The 20,588-nt window shown below is 34.4% G+C and overlaps 1 protein-coding gene across 6 annotated transcripts in view; it reads left to right on the plus strand.

The window, feature by feature from the left end:
* SS18 (SS18 subunit of BAF chromatin remodeling complex) overlaps window positions 1-20,588 on the plus strand; it is a 76,403-nt gene that overhangs the window by 39,206 nt on the left and 16,609 nt on the right. For 4 of the 6 annotated variants that reach the window (XM_070778793.1, XM_019986788.2, XM_019986787.2 and 1 more), the window contains exons 5-9: window positions 3,819-4,040; window positions 14,178-14,345; window positions 14,997-15,101; window positions 17,866-17,958; window positions 18,676-18,795. In XM_070778793.1, the coding sequence (XP_070634894.1) occupies window positions 3,819-4,040; window positions 14,178-14,345; window positions 14,997-15,101; window positions 17,866-17,958; window positions 18,676-18,795 (708 nt within the window). The remainder of the gene's footprint in view (window positions 1-3,818; window positions 4,041-14,177; window positions 14,346-14,996; window positions 15,102-17,865; window positions 17,959-18,675; window positions 18,796-20,588) is intronic. The other 2 variants (XM_019986789.2, XM_070778795.1) reach the window with 2 other exon arrangements.

Raw genomic sequence — 20,588 nt, forward strand, 5'->3', positions numbered from 1 at the left:
TAAATTTAGTCTGTCTGAAACTATGCAATACAGCTGGCTTTAGAAGCTTTTGGAGGGGGAAAAAGGCATGGCATAAGAATTAAAATGTTTATAAAAATGTATTGTAGCATTTCTCTGAGTTTTGTGTTTACTTGAAATTTTATTGATCTCAGAAACGGCACTGCTGAAAAAATAACACATGGGGAGATAAAAACGAAACACCCTCTAAAGTGCGAATGTATTTAATATTTCCTCCTTGGTCTATTGAAACTGAGCTTGGATTTTTATGAATATATATGTTTATAGCATAATGGAAATATGGAAGTTGAGCAGAATTAAAAGCTGAAAAGTGTCAGCTTTCTTATATAATGCATTATTTGTTGTTTATCCATTTTAAGTTTAGAGCTACTTAAAATACCAGACCATCAGGTGCTGATTTACACACTTTTTGCTGGGTTGAATTTTTAATCTGAAAAGTATCTTTAAATTATCTTGTTTTTGTAACAATAGTCACACCCATACCCATAAGTTTTGGTGGAGTGTTTTCTACATTTAATGTGAGAATTTTTGCTTTCTAAAAACAAAGGTTATTTTCATTAACATAAAGAATGTATTATACAAATAGCAATAGTGAGAGTAAATTAAAATCACAGAGAAGTTTATTTTTAAAATTAGTATTATTAGCATCCTTAGGATAGTATGAACTGATTGTGTTGGTAGCATTGGTGTTCAGGGTCTTTGGATGTAGAAAGTACGGAGCAGAAGAGGCCAGGTCACCTGGCTTACAGGAGAGTGATGTGTGATTGATTGGTCATGTAGGAGGGTGAGGTGTTTTGGTGGCAGCTTTCTCTTTCTTGCCGGGGTTTCCACAGTCATGGCCCACATGGCCCTCACCCCACGTGGAGGCAGGATTAAAGACATAACAGCTTGTTGGTTGTAGTTAGAAGGAAGCTTCTTGCTTCCTTCTGGTTGTAGCCAGAAGGAACTGGTTGTAGTCGAAGGAAGCTTCTTGCTCTGTCCACAGTTAGATCATCAGGACATGTTGCTTTTAAAACTGTCAGGGTAGTGCCAATGCAGCTTCGTAAGTCAGGGGAGTTTTGTGATTTTTTTTTTTTTTTTTTTATAGTGGTGCCTTTAATTAGGAATTCAATTCAACTTCTCCAGGTAACATTCACGCCAAAGGCTGAGGAAGCAAGTGAGCAGCAGTGTAATTATTGTTAACATGACATTTGTTTTTTTGTGTAAGGCCATCTGGAATAAGATATCTCTTTATGAGCCAGGGATTTTCAACCAGTTATGACCTAGGTTGTCCAGAATACTGGAGAACTTGTAAAACAACTCATTGTTAGAAAGTTTACAGTTAGGTGTAGGAGAAATTGGAAGTCCAGTTAGTTATATTGTTTTTATTTAATAAGTTTCTACGGTATTTAGCCAGCCTTTTTCTGTACACAAATTTGTATCTAGGCTTTTAATTTCTGATTTTAGTTGTGTTTTTAATATTTTGTCTTGTAAGTGGTAGTGCTCTTTATATGCTGTTTGATCTTGGTCACGTATCTTCCTTTAAAATAAATTTAGCTGATTAAAAAAACAATTAGATAATATATACTGATGGTACCAAAATCAAAAGGTGCGAAAAGGCACACAGCCCCTATCTACCCAGACTCATTGTTCCAGATAGTCATTGGTGTCTAGTTACCCTTTAAAACATGTGCTGGTGTACATTCTTTTTTCTTCTCTTTTCTTTTAAACACAAATGGTAGCATATGTTAGATAGTATTATATTTCATATTTTTACATCTTAAAGATTTCCCTTAGACACCATGAGTATATAAAGATATATATTGGACCTGCTGCTGCTGCTAAGTCGCTTCAGTCGTGTCCAACTCTGTGCGACCCCATAGACGGCAGCCCACCAGGCTCCCACGTCCCTGGGATTCTCCAGGCAAGAACACTGGAGTGGGTTGCCATTTCCTTCTCCAAAGCATGAAAGTGAAAAGTGAAAGTGAAGTCACTCAGTCCTGCCTGACTCTTAGCGACCCCATGGACTGAGCCTACCAGGCTCCTCCATCCATGGGATTTTCCAGGCAAGAGTATATTTTGGAGACCACTCAGTATATAAAGAGCTTCCTCGTTGTTTTTGATGACTGTATTACATTCTTTTTATGGATGCCTCTCATTTATTTGGACAGTTTCCTTCTGATAGAAATATAGGTTATTTCTAGTCTTTTGGTATTAAAAATTATGCTGTTATGAATATGCCTGTGAAATATAAATAAGTAAACAAATTTACAGTTTTGTATCCATATCCATATACACTCAAAAACTTGTATATTTATAGGATAAAGTCCTAGAACTAAAATTGCTAGGTTAAAGGTATATGCATTTTATAATATGGTAGTTATTGTCATATTGGTCTACATAAAAATAGTACTTATTTATACATTTATAGTCTTCCAATGAAGTATGAAAGTGCTTTTTTCTTCATAATAGGGTTGGAACAAAGCTTTTGATCTTTGCAAATCTAAAAGATTAAAAATGGATCTCATGGTTTTAATTTGCCTTTTTACTATATTAAGTGAAACAAGGAATTTTCTCATATTTATGGCCCTTTTGTAAAGCTTTTGTGTGAACTGATGTTTCATGTACTTTGCCTGTTTACTGCTGGTGGACTTTTACTTACTTAGTTTATATGTTAAGTAATTAGTTTGGTCTGTGCTATTTCTTGTAAATATTTTTTCTCAGTTAATATTTTTATTATTTAATTTTGCTTTGTTGGTCATGTGCAAATGTTTTATTTTTATGTACTCTAGTTTATAAATCTTTTATAGTTGTGAAAAGCGCTTCCACTCTAAGTTTATTTTAGAAATTCTCCAGTTTGAAAGACTCTTTTATGGTTTCCTTACTTTTTCTTTCTTCTTTTACATCTGGACTTAGTTTTGCTAGAAAAAACATGGTAGGGAATCCAGCCTGTGTTTTTCCAGATGTCTACTCAGTTGTCACAACATCACTTATTGAATTATCTTTCTTTTGCTCACAGATACCTAATCTCAGAACCATTGTCATTTACCAGATTGTGCTTTGGGGTCAGTTTTTAGATTGTGCTCTAGGTTCACTGATGTGTTAATTTGTTCATTTATGTGTTAGCACTACACATTTTAAATTCAGCTTCCTATGTTTTGGTCTCTTATAAAGCAAGTCCTCCTTCATACTGTTGTTTTTTTTTTTTTTTTAATTTTTCTAGAATGTTTCTGGCTTTTCAAAAGCATCAGTTTCTTAGTCTGTAAAATGAGAATAGTAGTCCACCTCACACTATTTGCTATCATTCAAGTGAAGCATTTACTTTTTTTGCTATTGATTAAATACTCAATACTTTGGAGAAGGCAGTGGCACCCCACACCAGTACTCTTGCCTGGAAAATCCCATGGATGGAGGAGCCTGGTGGGCTGCAGTCCATGGGGTTGCTAAGAGCTGGACACGACTGAGCTACTTCACTTTCACTTTTCACTTCCATGCATTGGAGAAGGAAATGGCAACCCACTCCAGTGTTCTTGCCTAGAGAATCCCAGGGACAGGGGAGCCTGGTGGGCTGCCGTCTCTGGGGTCACACAGAGTCGGACACGACTGAAACGACTTAGCAGCAGCAGCAGCAGCAGTCCTCCTCACAGTATTTGCTATCATTCAAGTAAAGCATTTACTTTTTTTGCTACTGATTAAATACTCAAGTTATTATTTGGTATTACTATTGCATTAATGCAAAAAAAAAAAAAGCTTTTTAAGGTACTTTTGTATAGATCATCTGTTTAACTTTCATATTTTGGTTTTGATCACTTTTCTTCAAGGGCCCAACCATATCCCTATGCAGGGACCTGGACCCAATCAACTTAATATGACAAACAGTTCCATGAACATGCCTTCAAGTAGCCACGGGTCCATGGGAGGTTACAACCATTCCGTGCCGTCATCCCAGAGCATGCCGGTACAGAACCAGATGACCATGAGTCAAGGACAGCCCATGGGAAACTACGGCCCCAGACCAAATATGAGTATGCAGCCAAACCAAGGTAAGTTAGCTTTCTTTATACCCTTCTCGACTAGAATGCTCCATTAGCTGTTGAAAATCAGTTTTTTCAAAATGTTAGCTGATTTTCAAAAAAACAAGTTTGAATTAAGTCATACTCAGAAAAGGAACATCAGGTTTGAAACCAGCTGAAAATAATTTTTTTCTTTTACATTTAGGAATTAAATTGCTCAGTTTAGCTTTTTAAGCTTATTTATTTTTATATTTTTTGGACAGTTTGAGACCGTATTTTTGGATTTTGAAGCTAATTGGTGAATAGCAGAACATTTGGTTAGACCTAGAGAATTGAGAAAATAGAATTTTATTTTATTAAGTACACTCCTTAAAAAGCATCTGCTCTGTGGTTCATTTTACTTGTGAAGAATATATTAATTTTCTTTGAATCTTCCTTGATTTAATGTTTTCTGATGCTGTGTTTCAGCATTAAAGGTAATTTTAAGGTAATTTGTTGTTAGAATGTTCAGTGGAGGTGCTGCTGTATTCTTGTATTATTAGAGTGGTGTGAAGTCTATTAAAGTTTATTACCAATCTCAGAGAATGAAATTGTTATCATGTTTCTCTTTTAAGTATTCTTGTGAATAATAACTAAAAACCAGTAAGTGGCGCTCTGTTCTGCTAATTGCCTGTTAAAACATTTGGCCTGTTGCCAGCTTAAAGCTATTTCAATTATGAAATGTGATGAGGTTAAGAGTCTCAGATAGAATTAAATGTATTTGCAATAAAATTGTCTAGATTTTGCTTATGAAAAACAAATCACCAAAATACACCCAGATAAAGGAAGTTAATATTAATCTGTTGATCATTATTTTTGATGAAATAATATATTGTGATTTAAAAATCTGCAGATATTTTCTGTAATTTTGGTAAAATACACTAGAAACAAAGGTAGATAAATGGAACAAATTGTCAGTGAACATAGCTTCACAGAACTGGCACTTGTTCCATTCTTTTACCTTGAAAGTTGTTGAGTGCCCATTATGGAATATTTCCTTTTTTAAGTTATATCAAATAAAGGTTCAAAACCACAGCAAGATCCAGTCAGTGCTAGATTAGGAGTGGTTCAGATGTTTCCTATACAGTTTGATTACCAGGAAAGAGAGCAAAAAAATAAGCGATAGTGATTCTTTACAGCAACCACCGTAATAATGGTGGCACACTTCTTAGAAAAACATGCGTGAAAATGGATGTTGCTGCAGCATGGATTGATACGGCATCTTAAGATTTGAAGGGGCGTCCCAGGTGTCTCAGTGGTAAAGAATCCGCCTACAGTACAGGAGACCTGGGTTTGAACCCTGGGTGAGGAAGATCCCCTGGAGAAGGAAATGGCAACCCACTCCAGTATTCTTGCCTGGGAAATCCCACGGACAGAGGAGCCTGGCAGGTTACAGCCCATAGGTTCTCGAAAGAGTCAGACGCAACTGAGCATGCACTTAAGGTTTGAAGAAGAAAAATAACATGTGCAGCAGGGTGTATGGAGAAAATAGTTTTACTGTTTTTGGAAAAGGAGTTAAAGTTTTATAGGAGTTTCTGTTCAAAACATAGCCACCAGCTATTACTGTTTTTGAAATTAAAATTATTTTTCTTTTATTGAGTTACAGTTAACATACTGTATTAGTTTCAGGTGTATAGCATAATGATTTGATAGCTTCGTGCATTATGAAATGATCACAAGTCCACTTATCATGTTATTGAACTAAATTGTTAAATATTACTGTATTCCCTATGTGTACTTTATACCACCATGACTTACTTATTTTATACCTGGAAGTTTGTGCTTCTTAACCTCTCTCACCCATTTTGTGCATCACCCCCAACACCCCACAGTGTTCTTCTGAAAAATGTCATATTTGTATCAATGTATAGTTTTTTCTTTTTTTAGAACTTATTTTTTTCCTTTGTTCTCATAATTTTTGAATTTATGAATAGAAAATAGACTGTATAAAACATGACTTTGAGGATCTGATTTAGAAATAAAAGCTACATTTCAAGAGAAAAGAGGATGTTAGGGAGGAAATTACCATTGTTTTAAAAAATCTCTTCAGGACAAATATAACGTTTTTCAGTTAAATTTTGACATTTCAGAATCAAGAACCACCAAAGAAAATTACAATTACCATGGAAAAAGGAGGGAAAGTTATATGAGTTTTTAGCAATACTTGCTTTCTTAATCACAAATAAAAAACTTTTCAGTTAAATTTCTTATAAAAATATTTTGGAATTCCTTATAAAAATATTTTAATGACGTGGTACCTGTTGGATTTTTAAAAACTTGTTCAGCATGATATGTTTTATTTGAAGTTTTAATGTTTATTTTATTATAAAACCTTTCCTTAGATAGTTTTATAAAAATAACCTATATGTTTTACATTAAATTTTTTCTGTTTTGATAAATAGGTGAAAGAAATTAGAGGAGACTACATTTTAAAATATTTTAAGCAAAAGCTTAGAGGAATACCAATATTCTATAAAAGGAAATTTTTCTACTTTAAAAATTTTTTGTTAATATTTGTTGAGATATTATTTGCTGTTCTTTGAGTTAATTCAGATTTCAAAACGTTGAGATCTTTTAACTATCTGCTTATTTCTGTATACATATCCCTACATCAAGAGCTATTAGAAAAAAAAATGTTAAAACCACTTACTTTTTAATAATGAAATTTATTAAATATTTAATAATGAAATAGTGGGATTTCTTAGATTAAATCTCTGTCCAATGACAAACGAAGGGGAGAAAAGCCAGTCCAGATAATTATGTTTTAAAAACAAATAGCAATTATTTAACCTTTGTGACGTTAATAATTATTAATTATTTAGGTGACATATTTGGGTACTTTATTTGATGATGTCATAGTAGTTTTCTAAATAGAACGTTGCAGGTCAAGACCTAGATGTGTTTTATTCTGGTATTTTTGAAGTGGCTTTGTTTTTTACCCTCTCTCCTTTCCTTTCCTTTCCTTCTTTTTTTCCTCCTGTCTTTGAAAATGAAATTCAGGAGGAAAAAAGTACTCGTCTAAAAATTTGGCATGTATTTTGGAGTCTGATTGAAATTAATTCAAAGGATACATTTTCAGTTTATCATTTTGATTGTTTAAAAAAGGAAGGAGAAGCAGCATGATAATTTATACTCATAGTTCTAATGTAAAAGGGGACATTATGTACTAATGTTATAGTAAAAGTATCATTTCTGGCAATGAAATTATGGAATGTCTTTGGATGTCATTAATCTCTAAAAGCTGTTTTCAGCTTTTAAATTTTTACTGAAAAGTTGAAAAATAATAGTAAACCAAATTAATGCAAGGTCTGATATAGTGAAAACATGTAGACCTACCACACCAAACATGTCATTTCAAAAAGCTGAATAAAAAATTGGCCCCATTTAATTTACTGATTACTATATTCATGGTCATTAAAAAATTATAAGTTAAATGAACTTATATGACAGTGGCATTGCAGTTGGTGCCTACCTTTTTTTAGTTGTAGCTTTATGCATATCTATGAATTGAGAAAGCAAATATTTTTAAATTTAGCCTTTAGTGTATATTCTCTTATGAGGACTACTGTTTTTAGATGAGTGGTTTAGCAAGTTTTTAATGTTAATTTCTTTCTTAAATTGCTGCACAGTGTTGTAAATAGTTAATCCGACCTACTTCCTGTGTTATTTTAACTACTATCCAGGTTATGTTCAGTGATGTTCACTTTGAACTTTAGGAGTAAGCCTCATGTTCACAGTTGATCACCTTCTTACATGTTGGATCTACTCACTTACGTAGAGAGCGTCAGCTCCACTGCAGTTCAGATACAGCTCCAAAGAGGCAGAGGTTTGCCTCTTTTGTTCTGGGGTCTAGAACAAAACCTGGGGGTAGGCCTGCAGATCTGTCTTTTCAGTGAATGGGAACTGAAACCAAATATTACATGATAACCCAGAAAGATGGAGAGTTAGTGCCTTAAAGATGTTTCTTTAAAAGTCTAATTAATTTGAGTAGAGTAGTAGGCTTTCTGGAACAAAAGTTAACATTTGATAGAACCAGCATATTTTTCATTCCCAGGCATTAGTGATTATAGCTTCCCAGATTTTAACACCATTTTACTTACTTATTACATATTCAAACATAAGGATTTTCGCAGATTGTTATGTTTGTGTTAAAGCATATATTTCACAAGTTCCATGTATGCTATACAATTCTTCAGACTTGGATCCAGGTCTTGGCCCCATAGATGACTGTGTATGGGACCTCTATCTAATTTTCTTAATTTCTTTAAGTAAGATTAAGTGAGATGATGCATTTAAAAATCCTGATTCCATAATTATTTGTATAATTGACATAAAATGAGACCAAGGGTTTTTGTAATAATGAAAACTTGAGATCTGTTTATTGGCGATTGTCTTCTTTAGCCATAAGACCTAATTTATCTCTGGCTTTAGTTTTGTTTGAACAGTATTAAGAAAGTCTTGATTCATTTAGCTAATAAGTTGCAAGTGATAATGATGTGATCTAGAAGCTTGACATTAGAGTAGTGGGAAATTTCAGTACTTTTATCATATAAATATGAAGGGCAAAAAAATATTGTCATAGCCAGGTTTGTTTACTCTTATTTTACAGTGGTTTATTATCAGTTATATATTCAGTTTTTTTAGAAACTGCCAAAGTGATTACCAAAGTAGGCTCTCCCATTTTACCATCCCAGCAGCACAGTGCATGTGGGATCCGCTTTCTTCAGATATTTGCCAGCATTTGGTATTGTCAGTTATTTTTTAATCTGAGCTGTTCTAAAAATGAGTAGTAGATCACATCTCATTGTGGCCTTAATTTGCATCTCCCCAATGGCTAGTGATGCTGAACATCTTTTCACGTGCTTATTTGCCATCTGTATATCCTCTTCAGTGAAATGTCTCTTAATGTCTTTTTCCTATTTTCTAGTTGAATTATTTTCTAACTGTTGAGTTTTGAGAAATCTTCGTATATTCTTTTAGGATTAATTTAAAATTTTTCTCCCAGTTTTTTTTTTTTAGTGTAAAATTTCGAACATATAGAAAACTTGAAGGAATTGTACCTGTATAGTTGTCTCCTGTATTCTACTCATCCATTAATGGCATCTTCTTTTTAAATGCATTTCCGAGTGTTTTGCAGATATTATTATACTTTTGCCCATTAATACTTTGGTCTGCATAGCATTTGAACACAACGTTTAAAAATTTTTCCTTTTTCTTTTAATAGTTTTTTTTTTTTTTACATTTACATACAATGAAATACAAAAATCTTAAGTGTCTCATTCACTGGGTTTTGATGTATTTGTAACACATGTACTCCTTGGCCTTCGTTTTATAACTAACATTTTAGGTGCCTTTATGGGATGCCGTTTTACTCCAGTTTAAATATTTTGTGTTAACCATAATCTAGCTTCTTTTATGGTAAAAGGGGATGATTGATTTGCTTTTTCTGTTAGAAGTCTTTATCTCAAAGTGTAATCCTAAGACCACTGGCATCATCAGGGGTACCTGTTAAAACAAGATTTGTCTGCTCTACCCCGTGCCCGCTAAATGAGAATCTCTAGGGGTAAATTTTAGAAATTACATTTTACAAATCTTCCAAGTCATGCCTGTTTACATAGCCCATTCCATCTGAAGTTTTTCTGGGCAGGATAATCTCTCCTGAACCTGATGCTTCCTAAGTTTCAGCTTTCATGCTAAGTTGACACAAAGCTGTATGTTCTCAGATAGCCTGTGTCCGTGGCTTCCTGTTTGGGCAAGATGGGGACTTTACTTTCACAGCAGATTGTCACTTGTGTCCCATAAATCTAGAGCTTTTGGAATTCCTTTCAGTCTACAGTAGATGCAGTCTACAGGGTTTTTGTTTTTGAATTAATATTATTATATAGTATAGTTGAAACTATTTAGAGGAGTTGACTGAGAAATTGCATAGCTTTTTGCTTTGCCAGATTTATGAAGGCACAACACATCCCTTTTCTAATTTTCAATCATCAGAAAGCTAAATATATAATCTAATCCTCAGACTAGTTTGTAGAGATGCCTATGATGTAGAATTATGCCCTTGAGAATCCAGGACTTCTTAACTTAGCACTAATGACATGTTGAGTTACCTAAATCTCTATTGTGGGGGGCCTACCCTGTGCACTGAGATATTTAGCCGTATTTCTGTCTTGTACCCACTAGGTGGCAGTAGCAACCCCAGCACCTGTGGAGACAACCACAAATGTCTCCGAACTTTACTGAATATCCCCTGGGGACAAAATCACTCAGGGTTGAAAATCACAGCCTTAAGAAATGGTTACTGTAAGAACTGCATGTAAGGGTGGTCTGTGTTACTGAAGAAGCTTAGCAACAATAACAAAAGTTTTTGATACTGTTATGTTTCAGTACTTTTTAAATACTTTCATGGGATTTCTCTAAAAATTGTTCTTTTTACTAGATAAAATCTGTCATGGTTCTATTTCTTCATTGGTTGCTAGGAAATTCAGCTCAGTTTGCACTAGTTAACAGTGACTTTACTAAACTCCTGAGATTTTCTTACTTAGCTCTTGTTCTTTTATCCTTGATGTTTTTTTCTAAATGTCTTATGAACCACTTAAAACTCTTGATGAAGGCAGGTTTAGATTTTAGGTAAGTAAAGAATCCTATTCACTTTAAATGGCATTTTAATAGGTAGTGGGTTAGCTAATTGAATTTACTGAAATACAGGGATTTTCTTCTTGCAAATAAAGCATTAGTAATGCTTTCAAATGAGAGCTATAAATGGTTTAGTTTGAGATTGAATGGTTAAGGAACAAGTAGTAAAATGTGGGCAATAGGTGATGAAAGATGAACAGGCAAATGGGCTTGTAGTGGATATTATCTACATGGGTTTGTATTCATTCTTACTATAACACAGAGATAATAGATGAAGAGAAGGAACGTACTGTATTCTAGGATTTTATTATTACAGCGATCATGTTATGTAGGACTGTTTTTCTCGGAGATATTACATTGGAGAAGTCTGATTTGACTTTGGAGGAGAGGTACATATTATGGCTAAGAGCATGGTTTAGATTTCTCACCATCTCCTGGCCATGCAACTTTAGGTAAGAGTCTTAATGCTTGTATGCCTTGTTTTCTTACTTATAAAGTGAAGTTGACAACAATACTATCTGTTTCATAGGGTTTGAGGAGGATAAATAATAGACATAAAGCTCTAAGCTTAATGCCTGGGCCATAAGTGTTCATTAACTGTTAGCTGTCATTTTTAATCTTCATTTAAAATTATTCATAGATTAATGATATGACTTTAGAGTTTTATTATTTTGCGTCTCAAGATATGATTAAAATATAGGACATTGTTTCTGTAGAGTATTTGATTGTAGGATCTTTGTATATATCATCCTTTATAGTACTTCTTAGTGTCAGAAAGGTTTATGTGAAAGATAAACATAGCCTTTAAGCATATAGTAATGTGAAATGTCACACTTTGTAGAAAATGGTTATAATAGACTCATTTTGTAATCTTTACTCTGTAGCACAAATTTTTAGAACTTCTTTTGGGGTAGCCTTTTGAGGTTTAGCGCTCTTATTTCCATTAGTATCTCAGTAGATAATACACATTTATTTGGCATAGTGTAACATATTTCATTATCATAAGAAAAACAATATGCTTTCTAAACAATCAGAATTTAAGTTGTAACTTTTTTTAATAGGTAAGGCTTCAAGGAAGAAGATGGGAAGTGCCGTGTTTAGCCGTGCTCTCCTGCTCTGTTTTTTGCAGTTTTAGGCTTGATCTTGAGTGATGTCATGGATCCTTAGAGGGAGAGCAGTGACAGAAAATAAAAGAAGGGTGGTAATTGAGCTCTCTGGGATTGGAACTGCTGACAGTCCCAAAAGATAAAGCTCAAGTGGCATGGTCTTTTCTATCTAGGGCTTAAGCTAGCATTACTTTTCTCCTTTATAGCAAACCTGAGAACTTTGTTATTACTGTGTCTTTCTGGATTTTTCCCCAACTGTTCTGTTTTTGCTTTCTTTCTCCTTTAATTTTGGTTCCACTGCATATTATATGCTTTAATTTTATAGTGATCTTCTGTTAAAACAAGAGATCTTTAATCACTGTTGAAGAAGAAAGACAAGGCAAAACCTTCATTTACTGGAAATGAATTCTGTAAATGGTCAGTTATGCTGCCTATTCTATTATGTATGCTAGTGTTCAATATACAAAATGTTTTGATAATTGTAACCTGAATTAAAGTAGTATTTTGAAACTTTTTCATTGCATAATTTGCTTCTGAACTACTCACTGGGCTATAGCTGGAGCAGAGGCAGTGACGAATAGTGGAATAAATGTGCTTTGAAATCTAACTGGAGTTTTGCCTGATTCCCAGTTGATGTCTATTAGCTAATATAATCTTGATCTTAGGATTTCTTGGCTGAACACTTGACAGTTAGGATCCTTACCTCTGGTGGTTGTTAGTGATTGACATGAAGTAAACGTGAACATAAGTGCATTCTGTGTCAGATTGTCTGTCCCCTTCCAGTCTCTACTGAACTGTCTTATCCCTACAATTGAGTTCACTTCCTTGTTGAAAACAAAGTCCCAGAGTAACCTTTGAAAGACTTATATTTATGACAAAATTAGAAGGAAAAAGAAATTTGAAAAGAAGCAGAATAGAAGAAGGCAGATAGGAGAAAAACGAATTTTTAGCTCTGATAGAGTACTTCTTTAGATAGCCAGTTCTTCATACTGGAAAAGAGTGAATTCTCTGTGCTCACATTGTTCCTGGTGTTTTAAGTCAGAAATATATTTAAAGAGATGGGTGTGTTGCATTTTAAATTTTTATGTAAATTGTGATCTTTTGGCTCATCTGGACAATTTTATCTGTACAACTTTTCTAATTCTTTCCCCAAGTCAGTGAAGGTGGGATGGGGCATGTAGCTATTTAAGCAGGAAATTGGGAGACAACTCATACATGCTTCTCAGGCAGTAATGGTTATAATGTCCGAATGTTGAGCTCCACATATCGTAACTTAGCCCAGTGACCCTCTGAGCTACCTACTTTGTTGGACGGGCGACACAGAACTTCATGGTCATTGCTGATTATATCACGTGATGCATTTTTACTGTTGCCAGTGTGATACTGTAGCGGTGGCTGTTCCACTATCTGCATATTGCTCACTCAAGAAACTACGCAGTTCTGATTTCTAAGTCTATGGCTTATTGTAATTCTCTGCCTAGGTATTTTTTGACTGTGTTAGAGGTTATTAAGCATTTTATAGCCTTTGATTTTAGGAAGACCGTTATAGTTTATAAATCTTAGAGTTGAAAAAACTTCCTAGTGGCTCAACTGGTAAAGAACCATCCTGCCAGTGAAGGAGACACAAGAGATAAAAGAGTTCGGTCCCTGGGTCCGGTAGATCCCCTGGAGAAGGAAATGGCAACCTGCTCTAGTGTTTTTGCCTGGAAAATCCCATAGACAGAGGAGCCCGGCAGACTGCAGTCCATGGCGTCACAAAGAGTCAGACGTGACTGAACACACATACTCACAAAGTTGAAAAATAGAAGACCCTTAGGTTTTTGTTTTAAAATTGTGTATGAAGTTCCACTGATACAAGTAGTACATTTATACATGTGTTTGTAGATTCCCTATTGTTACATAATGATTGGGCATTGAAAAAGGAAAAAGACATACCCAGGAATTAGATTTCTTTCCCTCTGTTTAAGTACTCATTTGCTGTGTGATTTTTGTGGTTTTCTTTGTTTTGAGATATTTTCTTATGTAGCATAAGATTCTGTGTTTTCTGGAAAGGTTGTCTGGATAAATATTATATAGTACATAATGAAACATGTATGCATTTGGGAAGGTCATATATTGTAACCACTCTGTTTTTTAAGAAATTGCTACAATATTCCTCCAGTGGAATTCAAATCAGCTACGGTGGATCACTTGTTTTCCCTAGTTTGCAGGTTATTTTAGGCACGTGAACTGTAGTTCAAAGATTTGCTTGTATTACTTGAAGTCAGTTTATCTTCCAATAAATTACCTAGTTTAGGGACTATATGACAATAAAAGAAGTTTGTATTTCTTTTAAGATGTTTAAGTTAAATGCCAGCAATTATGTGTGTAATGTTTTGTCTGTTTTCAGGTCCAGTGATGCACCAGCAGCCTCCTTCTCAACAGTACAACATGCCCCAGGGAGGTGGGCAGCATTACCAAGGCCAGCAGCCACCAATGGGAATGATGAGTCAAGTTAACCAAGGCAATCATATGCTGGGTCAGAGGCAGATCCCTCCCTATAGACCACCTCAACAGGGTACGGCTCCACGGGGAAAAATTCTCACAGTGCTCGAAAGGCTTTCCATTTTAACAAACTTTTCATATAGGCAAAGTTAGAGCCTTTTCTTTCTTGATTTTGAAAATTATATTTTATTATTTTTCTTAAAAGGTAATGGGTATACTATGTACAGAGGGTCACGAAAAGTGGATATGAACTCCCTGGTTTATGGTTTTATTTATTCTTTTCTGGGAAAAAGTTATGTCATCAAATTATTATCATAAGCTCACTAATTTACAGCAGAAAATATTTTATTTTTGAGAAATTACTAAATGTATGATCAGAAACAAACCGTAATTTGTTTCAAACTGCTCTAATACCAGAAAGGAAATTAATTTTCTGCCAGTTTGAATCTCTTTTTAGAAAGGTAGTGTTTGTGTTTTTTGAGTTGCTGTTGTTTGATATTGCATGTATGGTCTTAACATTGATTTCTGTGAAATGTGGTATGTGTTGTTGCTGTTTGTTTATATATGTGTGTGTGTAAGAAAAGTCAGAAGTGTCTGAGATGCCAAAGCATGGGAGGGGAATCTACGGCTGAGAAATAATCTGTCCTAACATCAGATTAGACGGAATGCCTTTGATGACCCAGAGAACAAACTGTTTACATCTTGACTGGTTGTGGTTTTTCAGGCCCACCACAGCAGTACTCAGGCCAGGAAGACTATTATGGGGAACAATACAGTCATGGTGGACAAGGTCCTCCAGAAGGCATGAACCAGCAGTATTACCCTGATGGTAATCTCTCCTAATGTTAACTTTCCCATTTTCTGTCCCTGCCCAGTATTAATGTAGCTAGCTATTCAAAATGTTGTAATGAGAACGAAAAAACTAACACTGTGTTTCTTCCAAATTTAGAAACACATCGGTAATCTAAAGCATCAATCGTGGCGTTAATTTATAATCTATTTTAAAGTATATTTTGCTTGGTTATTCCATATTTGTATTGTCAGGCAACATGTTCTATCATTGAAATCCTATCTTATGTAAAAGAAGATCCTTTTATATTTGGAATTGTTCATTTGAACCAAAGCAAGTGTTACTGATTTGCTTTTTAAAAAAAACAGCTTTGTTGAGGTAATTCATACACCATAAAGTTCAACTGTTGATTTACTTTTATTCATTGTATAAATACAAAGAATATAGTTCTTGAGTATTCTACCAAATTTTATACTGTTAGTTAATATTACATATGTCTCAAAGAACTATGGTTTATATATGTTAGTTATCATTTGCATTTGAGAAAAATTTTGGAGGCTAAATTATATCCATAATATAGCTGTTTATATAGAGTTAGTAGAATAGAAAGGCATTTGAAAATCAGATTTTAACTCTAGTTATTTAGTTTAATGGTAATTTTATTTTTTAACGAGAAGGTGGCTTGTGAAAAAATGGTCAGTAAAAGATGTACTGTGTTCAGTAGTTAGCCAAGCATACAAGTAGACTTTCATCATACAGTTCTTTGTTTACCTGTATGCTTGAAAATTTTATGATACAATATTGAAGCAAAAATAATCCAGACACATAAAATTGATCAGATAGGGGTAGCTGTTCACATTACAAAGTGATCTGCCTTGTTGGAAGGATTTGCCAAAATCTTCATTTATATTAAGCTCCCTTGATATAATTAGGTAAAACTACTTAACAGAGAAACTTGGAGAAACTAAGAACTTGAAGCTGAAATGTTGAGACCATTTGACTAGAAGCTAATGTACACTAGCAGGAGGATATGACTGGTGTATCTAAAAACCATATTGTCTGCCACTTTGTGTCAGAGTGTAAATCACAAGCATTATATGGACATTGTTTTTTTCCTGCAGAGATTCTGCTTGTATAGGCAGAACAAACACTCCCTATAGAATTTTGCACACAAAATATGTTTCTTAGTGGTAGTGATACATAAGGATAATTTTGGTTAGAAAATATTTTTTAAAAAATGTTTTACTTGCCCTCAGTTATTTAGAATGTTGGAGGTTTTTTGTTTTCCTTTCACATGTAGACATTGTTTTAACTTTTTTTTCCTTGAAAAACTTTAGTTACATTTATATACTATAGGTATATTTATATTGTTACAAATACAAACTTTCTATTCAAAATAGATGTTTTCTTTGTAAATAGCAGAACTTTAAGGTTGCTATAAATAATTCTTTTATTGTACAATGGAATTAAAAAATTTAAGCCATATATCATTTTTACATAAATGTATATTAATATATTTGTCCAGTATTTACATAGAGTATTTCATTTTTAGCAACAGTTAATTTTCTTAAACAGCATTGAATGTTTTCTTACTAGATTTAGATACTTATTCCAGTAAATATGTAGATTAAGGACCAGCAAACTTTTTTCTGTAAAGGGCCAGGGAGTAAATATTTTAGTCTTTGCAAGTCCTATGGTCTTGGTCTCAACTACTAAACTCTTGCGGTAGCATGAAAACAGCTATAGAAAATATGAATGGGTATGACTGTTCCAGTGAAACTTAATTTGCAAATTAAGCCACTGGCTGTATTTAGACTGCAGGCCATAGGTTGCCAATCTATAATGTAGATATTTAGGAGGTGGTTTGGAAACATTGGAATACTAGAGCTATGAGTATTATCTTTATTCATAACTATATTCCTCCTTCCTGAATTAGGTATTCTTCTAAAATTTAGTTCAGATTTTAGCTAACTGAAAGGTTTTTTCCTGCAGTTTCTTTGGGCAACTAAGTTAAAAGGACTAAGCCTAGTAAGAGTTTCTGTAAAAACTACGTGCACAAACAAATAAAAATGAAATTCTTACTTTGGAAAAAAAAAAAGGACTAAGCCTAGTCATCTTGCAGGTGTAACTTACTGTGCCTTAAAATGAAAGACGTGCTCTGGCAATTAACACGGTATTAATTTTTGAAGGTGTATGTTTATGATACTCTAGAAATATTTTCTAAAGACTCCCAGAATGGCAGCATTAAGCAATATGTTTTTGCATCTGAAAATACTTTGAGATACAAATACTTCAAGGAAGTTAATACAGAATGTGAAATATTTAAGTTTCTTTTAGGGGGAAAAAAACTTACGGAGTTCTTTTACATTTTGCGTTGTTTTAGCATATGCTGTGGAATTGGCGACCAGCAGAACAGGTGTTTGACAAAATATGATAATTGCCTCCTTTGCTCATTCTAATTTAATTCAGGTTATTTACATGTGAAAGGCCTAAATGCTTTCCTTTTCTTTTTTTAAAAAAATAAAAGATAAAGTTTTTTTTCCCCTCCTTGATGAGGATTATCAGAGTTAAGACTAAGTGTAATGTTTCTAAAACTGTTTTTTGCTTTAAAAAGAAAATTGCACGTTATCTCAATATGAAAGCAATCACATTTGGTAAATATTTGGCTAATGCAATGAAATTTTTTATGTATTTCCATTTCTTTTTCTTTTTTTTTCAGTTTTATCTGAAAGTATAAATATATTTAGGGTTTTCACTCAGTGGCCATTAACGTTTCTTCCTGTCTCTTGTCGAATTGATGTAGGTCATAATGATTACGGTTATCAGCAACCGTCGTATCCTGAACAAGGCTACGATAGGCCTTATGAGGATTCCTCACAACATTACTACGAAGGAGGTATCTATATACCTTCACACACATACACATATATATATCCCCTTCTACAGGAACAAAAATTCTTGCATAAGACAACTTCTACCCACGCAAAGCTCTCGTAGAATACTAGTTGCTGGCTGTCTTGAAAGTTCCAGGGAGCCTAGAACAATCAGAATAATTTTCTTACAAATATTTAAAATGTATAACCATGACTTGCCATTTCTAACAACCATAAAAAGACTAAAACATTTTAAAATAATTTTTTTCCTCAGTGGAAATTTTCTATTTGAACATAAATCCATCAATCCAATTTTTTTTCTTGTTGTGTGTTCACATATGTATAATTTTACATATAAGTTTAGTGCCTCTAGGAAACAGCTTGCTGATCTTGTGTAGCTAGTGTGTGCTCTTGTAGCTGTCTTTAATTTTTGTCTTTTTTATTTTATTTAGCATAGTCATGATCTTATGACTGTGATGTTCCAGTAAATGTAATGCTCGTATGGCAGAGACGCTGAAAATGCTGCAGTTCAACCTTGCAAAATTGGCTTTAACTGCAGTTTGTTTGGCCGAAATCCTTCTGTTTGGTTTGAGTTTTTTCTTTGTTTTGTTAACTTTAAAAAATCAATATAGCATTTCATTTTGTTCTTGTGTTGTTGGCTATGCATCTTAGAGGAAAAAAGTTAATTAAGCAAACTCCTCAGTATTTTCTTTTTGTCCTCTTCTCCAATTATCATGTAGGAAATTCGCAGTATGGCCAACAGCAAGATGCCTACCAAGGACCACCTCCCCAGCAGGGCTACCCACCCCAGCAGCAGTACCCAGGGCAGCAAGGCTACCCAGGACAGCAGCAGGGCTACGGTAATCGCTTCCAGCAGCTTTAACTTTGTCCCCCCTGCAAAATGTGGAAGTGGATATTTAATGTTCATTTGAAAATTCACAGCTTTAGCTCAGTCTACTCATGGAGTGTCTCTTTAAAATGTTCTTCAAACTAGTAGTCTGTTTAAGAAAAAGCATAAACTGGAGATGGCTCATTGACCACAGGTAAGGTATAGAAAGTAATTTGAAATGAATTCATTAATTAATCAATTCCTAAACCTGTTTGACGTTCATGACCAGCCAGTAGCTTTGCATGTGCTTAGAAAACTGATGAGTTGGGTGATTACTAACAGTATCTACATAATCTGCTTGGCAAATTCGTTTCCAAAACTAATGACTGTTACCATGAAAAGTAACATGTTTTAGGGTTCAAAGAGGTCCATTTGGAATGCCTAGAGAAAATGTTTTTGTCATGCCCTATTAAAATAGCTGTGTACACTTCCATAGGGGTATGTTTATTGCAGGTATGTATCTTACAGAATTTGGAGGAAGTATAGCCATCTTTTCTTATTATATTCTCACTGTAGTATTTACTAGTTGGCTATCTATTAGATAGGGAGTGGGGAATGATACAGACCTGATATCTCAGTCTTAAATATCAGTCTTAATTATCTATGACTACTTGAGATATAGGAAAATATGGTTCCTATGATAGGAGATACAGCTGCTTAATTAGATATCATCTTTTGCTAACAGGGTCTCTTTTTTTACATCAGTATGTCTAAATGACTGTGGCTCAGATCATGAGCTAGCTCCCTATTGCAAAATTCAGGCTTAAATTGAAGAAAGTAGGGGAAACCACCAGGCCATTCAGGTATGACCTCAATCAAATCCCTTATGATTATACAGTGGAGGTGACAAATCAATTCAAGGGATTAGATCTGATAGAGTATCTGAAGAGCTATAGACAGAGGTTTATAATGTTGTACAAGAGGCAGTGACGAAAACCATCCCCAAGAAAAAGAAATGCAAGAAGGCAAAGTAGTTGTCTGAGGATGCTGTAAAGATAGCTGAGGAAGGAAGAGAAGTGAAAGGCAAGGCAGAAAGGGAAACATATACTCAACTGAATGCAGAGTTCCAGAGAGTAGCAAAGAGAGATTAGAAGCCCTTCTTAAATGAACAATGCAGAGAAATAAAGGAAAATAATTGAAGGGGAAAGACTAGGGTTCTTTTCAAGAAAATTGGAGCTAACAGGACATTTATGCAGGGATGCACATGATAAAGGACAGAAGTGCTAAGGACCTAACAGAAGCAGAAGAGACTAAGAAGAGGTAGCAAGAACACAGAAGAATTATACAAAAAAGGTCTTAATTACCCAGGTAGCTACAATCGTGTGGTCACTCACCTAGAGCCATCCTGGAGTGTGAAGTCAAGCGAGCCTTATAAAGCATTACTATGAACAAAGCTAGTGGAGGTGATGAAATTCCAGCTGAGCTATTTAAAATCTTAAAAGATGATGCTGTTAAAATGCTGCACTCAATATGTCAGCAACTTTGAAAAACTCAGCAGTAGCCACAGATTAGAAAAGGTCAATTTTCATTCCATTGCCAAAGAATGTCCAAACTATCACACAGTTGTGCTCATTTCACATTCTAGCAAGGATATGCGCAAAATTCTTCAAGCTAAGCTTCAGCTGTATGTGAACTGAGAACTTCCAGATGCACAAGATGGTTTTCAAAGAGGCAGAGGAACCAGAGATCAAATTGTCAACATTTGTTCGATCATGGAGAAAGCAAGAGAATTCCAGAAAATCGTCTACTTCTGCTTCATTGACT

The sequence above is a fragment of the Bos indicus genome, chromosome 24 (genome assembly GCF_029378745.1).
Source record: "Bos indicus isolate NIAB-ARS_2022 breed Sahiwal x Tharparkar chromosome 24, NIAB-ARS_B.indTharparkar_mat_pri_1.0, whole genome shotgun sequence".
NCBI classification, from domain to species: Eukaryota; Metazoa; Chordata; class Mammalia; order Artiodactyla; family Bovidae; genus Bos; species Bos indicus.